The sequence below is a fragment of the Procambarus clarkii genome, chromosome 34 (assembly GCF_040958095.1).
Source record: "Procambarus clarkii isolate CNS0578487 chromosome 34, FALCON_Pclarkii_2.0, whole genome shotgun sequence".
NCBI lineage: Eukaryota > Metazoa > Arthropoda > Malacostraca > Decapoda > Cambaridae > Procambarus > Procambarus clarkii.
Window position 1 is genome coordinate 41,742,396 of NC_091183.1, and position 10,880 is coordinate 41,753,275.

Sequence of the window (10,880 nt, forward strand, 5' to 3'; positions counted from 1 at the left end):
GGAGGCATGTAAGTTTGTTCATTTATTATGCGCCCCATACTCAGTCCATGGGCGGTGGAGGAGCTTCATTCTCATCCCGTTGGCGGTGATGGAACCCATACCTATTCCGTGGCGGAGTGGTGGACCTATACCCATCCCGTGGAGCAGTCGTGGACCCCCATGCCTATCTCCTGGCAGCCCGTTCTCACAAACGCTCCCAACGTCAAGAAAATGATGTACTAGAATGCCTTATCTTAATCTACCGGAGGACCTAAGAACAGAAAACGGGTTAGCATTAGTTAACTCATCAGTTCTGTCATGCATTCGGAGACCAATATGGGAAGGACTCCACAAGAGACAAACTCTGAATCTATTATTGATTACTTCATTATATTTATACCTAGCTTGAGACACTAGCACGTCTCAACTACTCCATGGTGAGCTGAGTGCAGCCGAGGATGACGAGGCGTCACAGTTAACGTGTCGTCATTGGATACATATAATCGTTTGAGTGTAAGGATTATGAGAAACAGAAAAAAGCACAGAATGGTGCTTATGGCAAATAATTTAGCAATAAGAGCGGAGCTTCCCGCTCACCACAGGAACCATCTCCCGCCATCACAACAACTGCACTTCCGGCGGCGCCACTGGAGTGGTGTAGGGAACCACAAATTGATGACCACAACATCAATTTGCCTTAAGGCATTGTCCTTTGCTTCAGGTGGAAGGAGAGATGATATGTTTGACTACATTCTGCGTAAGTCTACACTTGCTGTGGAACTAGTTAGCACCAAACAGCACCTGCTTTGGTATAAGACAACACTATCTTGAGGATATCTTGAGATTATCTTGAGATAATTTCGGGGCTTTTTAGTGTCCCCGCGGCCCGGTCCTCGACCAGGCCTCCACCCCCAGGAAGCAGCCCCTGACAGCTGATTAACACCCAGGTACCTATTTTACTGCTAGGTAACAGGAGCATAAAGTGAAAGAAACTCTGCCCATTGTTTCTCGCCGGTGTCTGGGATCGAACCCAGGACCAAAGGATCACAAGTCCAGCGTGCTGTCCGCTCGGCCGACTGGCTCCCCCTACCAGAATAAAGCATCAATATATAACATCAGGTACAGAATAAAACCTCTCATATCTTCAACACATGCTGGATCACGGTAACACGTGGACACATGTGTCAGATGGATAACTCACCACAGCAGTTATTAACTAACTATACATCAAATAACTAGAAAGAACAACTGGCTCACCATAGCCCGTGCTGCTTGGAACTTTTTGTTCCAGGTAGCGACTCTTTAACAACAACAACACTCAAATAACTTATGCTCTAGAGATGCCAATACACACAAGAGCTGAGCTCTATACCTGCACCATCACTGAGCTCAATTTGCACTTGATTTATTAGTTATTTTGCCTTTAATCCCTCTTGATTTCGCCTCTTTACGGGTGTTACCGCTTTATCTACTCTCTTGTTTCCTCTGTTTACTCAGTTATTACTTTCGCACTCTTATTCTTTATTTATTGTCGTATCTCTGTTTTCATTATCCATTTTTTCCTTTGCTCACATTTTTCTATCCCGTCATTTCTCACAGTTTTTTCCTTTCTCCCTCTTCCAATTTGATATTTTACACCCTTTTACTTTTTCTCTTACTTTAACTCTTTCGTTATCGCCTTTTTCAGTTAAAAAGCTTGGAGAGAGGAAGAGAGAGAGCGAGAGAGAGAGTGAGAGAGAGAGAGAGAGAGAGAGAGAGAGAGCGAGAGAGAGAGTGAGAGAGAGAGAGAGAGAGAGAGAGAGAGAGAGAGCGAGAGAGAGAGAGAGAGAGAGAGAGAGAGAGAGAGAGAGAGAGAGAGAGAGAGCGAGAGAGAGAGTGAGAGAGAGCGAGAGAGAGAGAGAGAGAGAGAGAGAGAGAGAGAGAGAGAGAGAGAGAGAGAGAGAGAGAGAGAGAGAGAGAGAGAGAGAGAGAGAGAGACACAGAGAGAGAGAGAGAGAGAGAGAGAGAGAGAGAGAGAGAGAGAGAGAGAGAGAGAGAGAGAGAGAGAGAGAGAGAGAGACACAGAGAGAGAGAGACACAGAGAGAGAGAGAGAGAGAGAGAGAGAGAGAGAGAGAGAGAGAGAGAGAGAGAGAGAGAGAGAGAGAGAGAGAGAGAGAGAGAGAGAGAGAGAGAGAGAGAGAGAGAGATGTACCTACACAAGACAGTGACTAAGTAACGCAGTAAGTCCTACATACCTACCTATCGTTACTTACCCAACAGTGTGCATGGGGGGGAGTGACGTCTAGCTCTTCATGTCCAGCCTACTACCCTTGTTGTACTTGTTGCGTTATAATTTAGCTAGTATAATTCTAATGCTCAAATTCTATGTTGAATTTAGCCTTAAAGTTGTGGATGGAGGTGGCTTCCACAACTTCGTCTTTCAGTACAGTGACCACCCGTACCAGGAACGAGTATTTCCTTACTCGTATTTTCTTCTACTTTCTCGCAATTTAAAGAAGATGTCTTTGTCTCCCTTGTCTATTCCCCACAGTATTTTGTATTTTGTGATCATATCCCCTCTGATTCTGCTATCCTCTAGGTTTGCGAAATTTAATTTCATTAGAATATCTCCATAGCTTAACCCTCTTACTCTGGTACTAATCTTGTTGCAAACCTCTGTACCTTTTCAATTTTGGTTTCAATGCTTCACAGGTGGGGGTTCCATGCAGGTGTTGCATATTGCAGTAATAGTCATTAAAGGTTGTACAGATTGCCTTGAAGGAGTCCTGGTTTAAGTTTCTGAAAATGTTCTAATGTTTCCCAACGTCTATATAGTGCTTATGTTACCCTGTTTATGTGCCTCCGATGTTAGTGTTGGATTTATATCCACTCCCAAATCTTTCTCGCTTTCCGATTCCTGTAGTTGTCTTCCCCTTATGGTGTAAATACTTCTTGGTCTACGTTCTCCATCTTTATTTCATTACACTTGATGGAATTTATTTTCATCAACCACTTATTTGCCCTCTTCTTATCTGTCAAGGTCCTCCTGTACTTCCTGAGGTACTCTTCATGCTTGAACATGCTCCATCATTTTGCGTCATCTGCAAACATTTACATGTAAAAGCTATCTGTTGAGAAGGTCGTCCACCTAATTTAGGAACAATAGCGGTGCAAAGAGAGAGCCTTTTGGGACCCTCAGTTATTACATTCTTCCAGCTCGAAACAGCTCTCTGACTGTGACTCTGCATACTGTCCTACAGGCACTCCTTTATCAAGTTCAGTGTTTTTAAAGTTATCTCAGACTTTCCTGAGGAACAGTGTCAAATGCTTTTTGACAATCTAAGAACATATAGCCTACCCAACCATCTTTTCCCAGTTTTATTTTAGTAACTGTCATAGAACTCAATAAAGTTTGTCAGGCACGATTTTCTCTTTCCATATCTATGCTGCTCTTTCATTAAAAAGCTGGTCTTCTCTAGGTCCTCCACCATTCACAGTCGAATTACTTTCCCAGCATGGATTACTTGTCAGTGACACTGGTCTGTACATTGTCAGTGGCACTGGTCAGTGACACTAGTGCCTCCTGTCTGTCCCCTTTCTGAATATTGGGACTATCTTCTTGAGGTTATCTTGAGATGATTTCGGGGCTTTTTTTTAGTGTCCCCCCGGCCCGGTCCTCGACCAGGCCTCAACCCCCAGGAAGCAGCCCGTGACAGCTGACTAACACCCAGGTACCTATTTTACTGCTAGGTAACAGGGGTATAGGGTGAAAGAAACTTTGCCCATTGTTTCTCGCCGGCGCCTGGGATCGAACCCAGGACCACAGGATCACAAGTCCAGCGTGCTGTCCGCTCGGCCGACCGGCTCCTACATTTGCCTTTTTCCAGAATTCTGGGAGATTTCCTGTCTCGAATGTTTTATTGAATATTTTGGATAGCCAGTGACAAAGTACGTCTGCGGCCTCCTTCAGCAGCCATGGTTATCTTGAGGTTATCTTGAGATGATTTCGGGGCTTTAGTGTCCCCGCGGCCCGGTCCTCGACCAGGCCTCCACCCCCAGGAAGCAGCCCGTGACAGCTGACTAACTCCCAGGTACCTATTTACTGCTAGGTAACAGGGGCATCATTCAGGGTGAAAGAAACTTTGCCCATTTGTTTCTGCCTCGTGCGGGAATCGAACCCGCGCCACAGAATTACGAGTCCTGCGCGCTATCCACCAGGCTACGAGTGAGATTAAGTCACATTTATCAATAGGTTTATTTTGTCACATTTAATTCCTCCAGGTATTTTTTACCTCTTCTACAGTGACTTCAATGTCATTCATTGTTTCCTCCAGCCTCTCATCATGTAGCCTTGGACTTCACGTTGGTTCTATTGTAAAGACCTCCTGAAATCTGTTGGTGGTAGTGATTGTTTTAATGTTAGTGGTGGTAGTGGTGGAGGTGGTGATGATGGTGGTGGAAGTGGTGGTAATGATGGTGGTGGTGGTCAGGTGAGGCGGTTCCCACGGGCTTCACGCCATGTACCATTCATTAAATTTATCAATACTCTTCTTCACACGGACCTACTCCTCCTCCATCTACCATACATCCTCTACCTTCCTACTATATCTCCTATCCTTTCCTGCGCACTTCTCACCACTCCTATTTATCCCTATCCACATTATTAATTGTTATTCCTGTGGTTATATAACCTCTCCTGCTGACTCCTAACTCTCCTGTTGTCACGTAACCTCTCCTGTTGACTCATAAGCTCTCCTGTTGTTATATAACCTCTCCTGCTGATTCTTAACTCTCCTGTTGTCACGTAACCTCTCCTGTTGACTCATAAGCTCCCCTGTTGTCATATAACCTCTCCTGTTGACTCTTAACTCTCCTGTTGTCACGTAACCTCTCCTGCTGACTCTTAACTCTCCTGTTGTCACGTAACCTCTCCTGTTGACTCATAAGCTCCCCTGTTGTCATATAACCTCTCCTGCTGATTCTTAACTCTCCTGTTGTCACGTAACCTCTCCTGTTGACTCATAAGCTCCCCTGTTGTCATATAACCTCTCCTGCTGATTCTTAACTCTCCTGTTGTCACGTAACTCTCCTGTTGACTCATAAGCTCTCCTGTTGTCATATAACCTCTCCTGCTGACTCTTAACTCTCCTGTTGTCACGTAACCTCTCCTGTTGACTCATAAGCTCTCCTGTTGTTACATAACCTCTCAGGTTGACTCGTAACCTCTCTTATTAAATATTAACCTCTTCTGTTTCCCCTTAACCTTTTCCGTTAACCTCTAACCTTTTCTGTTCACCCCTAACTTCACCACCAAGCCTTTACCTCTACCATATGGTTGTATGGCCTCCTCACCCCCTCACCCCTACCTAGGCTCGTGTTGGTTAATCCGGCTTACCAAGTTAATGCCACATTTCCAATAACAGTTTTCATAATTCTTTTGTCAGAAATCCTACACAAAAAGATAAGATTAGAGGGCACAGCTATGGATCTGTGTATGTTATGATTATTGTTATTAGTTCATTTTTGGTTGGGGGGAAGGTGGATTGGGTGGTGGGGGTCGTTGGGTTGAGGGAGGTGGTAGGGGTTGTTGGAGTGGTGGAGGTGCTTTGTGTTGGGGGTAGATGGCGTGGGGAGGGGGGTAAGGGTTGGGTTGGCTGGACTTTAGGCTAAACTTTGTGTGTTTCACGAGATGGAGTCCAAGGCAGTGCTGCGTATTTCTAGTACTGGCCACATAAAGGCTGCACAGATTGTCTTGAAAGTCCTTATTTAGTTAAAACCGTTCTAATGTTGGTCAACTTCCCATATACTGCTGATGTTATCTTGCTACTCGTGCCTCTGGTGTCAGTGTTGTATTCAATCGAAAAGCGTTTTCGCTTTTCGAGCTCTATAGATGCCTTCCGGTTTTGAATCTTCCGTTCACATTTTAATTACCTTACACTTTTTATGTTAATTTCTAACAGCCATTTTAATTTACACTTTGAGATTTTATCAAGTTCGTTCAACAAATCTTTAGACTTCCTTGGGTTTTATATTCCTCATGAGTTTTGCGAGTCTGCAACATTTATACGTACGAGCTGACTCCTACGGGATGGCCATGCAACACTGATATGTACGAGCACATCCTGGTTGATACCTGGTTGATGGGGTTCTGGGAGTTCTTCTACTCCCCAAGCCCGGCCCGAGGCCAGGCTTGACTTGTGAGAGTTTGGTCCACCAGGCTGTTGCTTGGAGCGGCCCGCAGGCCCACATACCCACCACAGCCCGGTTGGTCCGGCACTCCTTGGAGGAATAAATCTAGTTTCCTCTTGAAAATGTCCACGGTTGTTCCGGGGACGGTTGCATAGCCATCCTGCAGGATGGCTATGCAACACTGATATGTACGAGCTCACTCCTGCAGGATGGCTATGCAATATTGATAGGAACGAGCTCACTCCTTGGGGACGGGCAGGGACATAAACTAGCTACAGTAATGGTCCCAGGACGGAGCCTTGGAGTGATCCAACCTGTCACATCCCCTCAGCTCGACACCTATCTGACTGTGACTGTTTCCTGTTCATCAGGTATTCCCTTGTCCAGTTACAGTGTTTTTCCCAGTTATATCAGCTTATTTCTCTATGTTGTGAAGCACCTTTCATGATGATGGTGGTGGTGGTTGTGGTGGTGGTGTGGTGGTGATGTGGTGGTGTGGTGGTGGTGGTGTGGTGGTGGTGGTGTGGTGGTGGTGTGGTGGTGTGGTGGTGGTGGTGTGGTGGTGGTGGTGTGGTGGTGGTGTTGGTGGTGATGGAGATAGTGGTGAAGGTTCTGGTGGTGGTGGTGGTGGTGGTGGTGTGGTGGTGTGGTGGTGGTGGTGGTGGTGGTGGTGTGGTGGTGGTGGTGGTGGTGGTGGTGGTGATGGTGGTGTGGTGGTGTGGTGGTGGTGGTGGTGGTGATAGTGGTGGTGATGGTGGTGTGGTGGTGGTGTTGGTGGTGTGGTGGTGGTGGTGGTGTTGGTGGTGATGGGGATAGTGGTGAAGGTTCTGGTGGTGGTGGTGGTGGTGGTGGTGATGGAGATAGTGGTGGTGGTGGTGGTGGTGGTGGTGGTGGTGATGGAGATAGTGGTGAAGGTTCTGGTGGTGGTGGTGGTGGTGGTGATGGAGATAGTGGTGGTGGTGATGGAGATAGTGGTCTGGTGGTGGTGGTGGAGGTAGTGATGGCTCTGGTGGTGGTGGTGATGGAGATAGTGGTCTGGTGGTGGTGGTGGTGGTGATGGCTCTGGTGGTGGTGGTGATGGAGATAGTGGTCTGGTGGTGGTGGTGGTGGTGATGGAGATAGTTGTCTGGTGGTGGTGGTGGTAGTGGTGGTGATGGCTCTGGTGGTGGTGGTTATGGAGATAGTGGTCTGGTGGTGGTGGTGGTGGTGGCGGGGGCGGCGAGGGCGTGGCCGAGCGAGGGTGTTGCCACCTCGGGTGTGAAAATCATTTACCTTTACCAATCATCTTGCCTCATTACCTGCGCCGCCAGGCCAAATTCATTATAATTATCTGAGTTATTATCTGTGTGTCTTTTTTATTGCCACAAGTCAGTGAAAGCCATGGTGACGGCTGGGTCAGTGCCAGCCATGGTGACGGCTGGGTCAGTACCAGCCATGGTGACGGCTGGGTCAGTGCCAGCCATGGTGACGGCTGGGTCAGTGCCAGCCATGGTGACGGCTGGGTCAGTGCCAGCCATGGTGACGGCTGGGTCAGTACCAGCCATGGTGACGGCTGGGTCAGTACCAGCCATGGTGACGGCTGGGTCAGTGCCAGCCATGGTGACGGCTGGGTCAGTACCAGCCATGGTGACGGCTGGGTCAGTACCAGCCATGGTGACGGCTGGGTCAGTACCAGCCATGGTGACGGCTGGGTCAGTACCAGCCATGGTGACGGCTGGGTCAGTACCAGCCATGGTGACGGCTGGGTCAGTACCAGCCATGGTGACGGCTGGGTCAGTACCAGCCATGGTGACGGCTGGGTCAGTACCAGCCATGGTGACGGCTGGGTCAGTACCAGCCATGGTGACGGCTGGGTCAGTACCAGCCATGGTGACGGCTGGGTCAGTACCAGCCATGGTGACGGCTGGGTCAGTGCCAGCCATGGTGACGGCTGGGTCAGTACCAGCCATGGTGACGGCTGGGTCAGTACCAGCCATGGTGACGGCTGGGTCAGTACCAGCCATGGTGACGGCTGGGTCAGTACCAGCCATGGTGACGGCTGGGTCAGTACCAGCCATGGTGACGGCTGGGTCAGTACCAGCCATGGTGACGGCTGGGTCAGTACCAGCCATGGTGACGGCTGGGTCAGTACCAGCCATAGTGACGGCTGGGTCAGCGCACAATAATACCCTACCAAACACCCATTAACCCCAGGGCGTCATCATTTGTATACCATCCGGTATTTTGTTTTCGCATCATTAACATCAGGCTGCCCGTAAGTAACATCAGCTTCGTCTATCCGGTTCTGATGATACTTGTGTGACTGGGAAGGGACCCGAGGACAGGAGCTTAAGTTCCGCAGCTCCGTCACTGTGTGTGTCTGTGCCTCTGGCAAAGAATTTTTGTATTAATACATTTCATGTAAATTTTCCCCAGCGGAGGTCGGATCCCATCTCCTTTGTTTTCTGTCAGAATGCTAGGACTAAGGAGGAGTATTCTTGCACAATATGTGAAATGTGTGTGCACTAACCTAACTATGAATTGTGCTTGCTGGGGTTAAGCTTCGGCTCTTGGGTCCCGCCTCTCAACCGGTGTACATATTCCTGAGCCTATTTGGCTCTATCATATCTACACTTGAAACTGTGTATGGAGTCTGCCACATATGTGTGTGTGGAAACAGCAACGATACCCAGTGACCACGCTTGCACAATGCCGTGCTTACTCCCCATGTAAGGGATTTCTTTTTAGCGGTCCCTAATCTGTGATAGGCACGCGATGTGCAGTTGGCCTCCGCTCTACTGCCCCAGTACACACACTGTATATAAATGTATTTGTGGTGAGGCGGAAGCAGATGAATACTGGTTACATGGCTTGAACTGTGGAAAAATTCAAGGGATGCCACACAAGACACCACGAAGTCAGTGACATCATTATGAAAAGCCTCGCATCTGCCCAGTTTCCAGCAGAGTGCCTCGTTTTCTAATGTCCCATAACGTCTGCTCTCCCCGCTGGTTGAGGAAATGGAATTACACTACGCTCACGGAGGACCGGCAGACAGCTGGCATGGAACTATATTTGTGTATTCACCTTGGCAGCCACACACACTGCCCTCTCTGTTGCTCTAAGAGGTCAGATCAGACGAGTACTGTGAAATAAAGCACCATTAAAACTTTATGTTGACCAGACCACACACTAGAAGGTGAAGGGGACGACGGTTGATGATTGTTGCCGCCGAAGGCGGCTAGTTTATTGTGCACCCCATACTCATCCTGTGAGCGGTAGCGCAAAAGCATTACAGAGGGCACAAAAGGTCTTTATCAGACCTCATCTTATATTATTACATAAACAATTTCTTCAATCCTTCACACCTTATAGATACAATGTCATCTAGTTACAGAGAAAGTGCTATTATAAGTGCTACATATTTACAGTAAGTCATCGACGTTTCGGTCCGTCCTGGACCATTCTCGACTTGAACAACCTGGACCACAATCTACTTGAGAATGGTCCAGGACGGACTGAAACGTCGTCGTCCCTTCACCTTCTAGTGTGTGTGGTCTGGTCAACATACTTTAGCCACGTTATTGTGACTCATCGCCTGCATTAAAACTTTATTCCTACAGACTCTGAGATTCTTGGTCCACGGGAAGACAGTGACTGGAGCTTTCTCAAGAATCTGGGTTTCAGGCTCATCTAAGCAACAGGAGCCCATAGAGCAGTCAGTTTCCTTCTCCAGCACATCAGTACTCACCTAATTGTACTCACCTAATTGTGCTTGCGGGGGTTGAGCTTTGGCTCTTTGGTCCCGCCTCTCAACTGTCAATCAACTGGTGATCAGTGTGGTGATGCCAATGTATACTCGGTTCCTGCCCAGCGTCGGAGGAGTTCGAAGAAAGTACCAGCTTGTAGGTAACAAACATTTTATAATATTCCTATTTTGTAACCAGTTAATTTTGTAACCATATAACTTTGAACATTAATGTATTAATGAATCTGGACACACCGGAAGGGAAGGGAACTATCGGGGGGAAAGCACCAAGCCATTACGACTATATAGCACTTGGAAGGGGTCAGGATACGATTTGGGATGGGACGGGGGGAAAGGAATGGTGCCCAACCACTTGGACGGTCGGGGATTGAACGCCGACCTGCATGAAGCGAGACCGTCGCTCTACCGTCCACCCCAAGTGATTGGGTATAACTTTGAACAAATGAAGCATATAAGTTTGAATATTAAAAGAAATCCAAAGATTTCAAGATCTGATACATATCAAACTTATCAGGAATCTTTATGTTAAGATTCGAAACATATCTCGGGCTTGTCCTGGAATATATCTGCTGCACAAGAGATCCTGTGTTGCACGCTCAAAGTGCTTATGTATGCAATATGGCTCAGAGTATTGAAATCTTTGCTTCTTTCTTCTTTGATTTTATCGCCTCGTCATCTCTCTCTCCCCCCGTGTTATCTCTCCTGTTGTCGCGTTCCTCTGTTGTGAAGGTCGGCTCAGAGAACGTCAGGCAAGATGCCGTTACCGTATCGTAGTTCGTCGATCACCTGATCCACGAACTTCTTGCACGCTCGCACGCAGCTCAGCCTCAGCAGGCATAGTGACGTGAGTACACGCACACACATACGCACACACACACACACACACACACACACACACACACACACACACACACACACACACACACACACACACACACACACACACACACACAAGGGAGACAGGACACAAGGTACAAAATGGGA

The 10,880-nt window shown here is 47.8% G+C and overlaps 1 protein-coding gene across 1 annotated transcript; it reads right to left on the reverse strand.

The window, feature by feature from the left end:
* Positions 1 to 7,503: 7,503 nt before the first annotated feature.
* LOC123761992 (exported repetitive protein-like) lies at positions 7,504 to 8,286 on the reverse strand. The gene has a single exon (XM_045748153.1). The coding sequence runs from the start codon at positions 8,284 to 8,286 to the stop codon at positions 7,504 to 7,506; it is 783 nt and encodes a 260-aa protein (XP_045604109.1).
* Between the last annotated feature and the right edge of the window lie 2,594 nt (positions 8,287 to 10,880).

Coding starts and splice junctions, on each gene's coding strand:
- LOC123761992 (XM_045748153.1), bottom strand. CDS start 8,286: ATGGCTGGTACTGACCCAGCCGTCACCATGGCTGGTACTGACCCAGCC.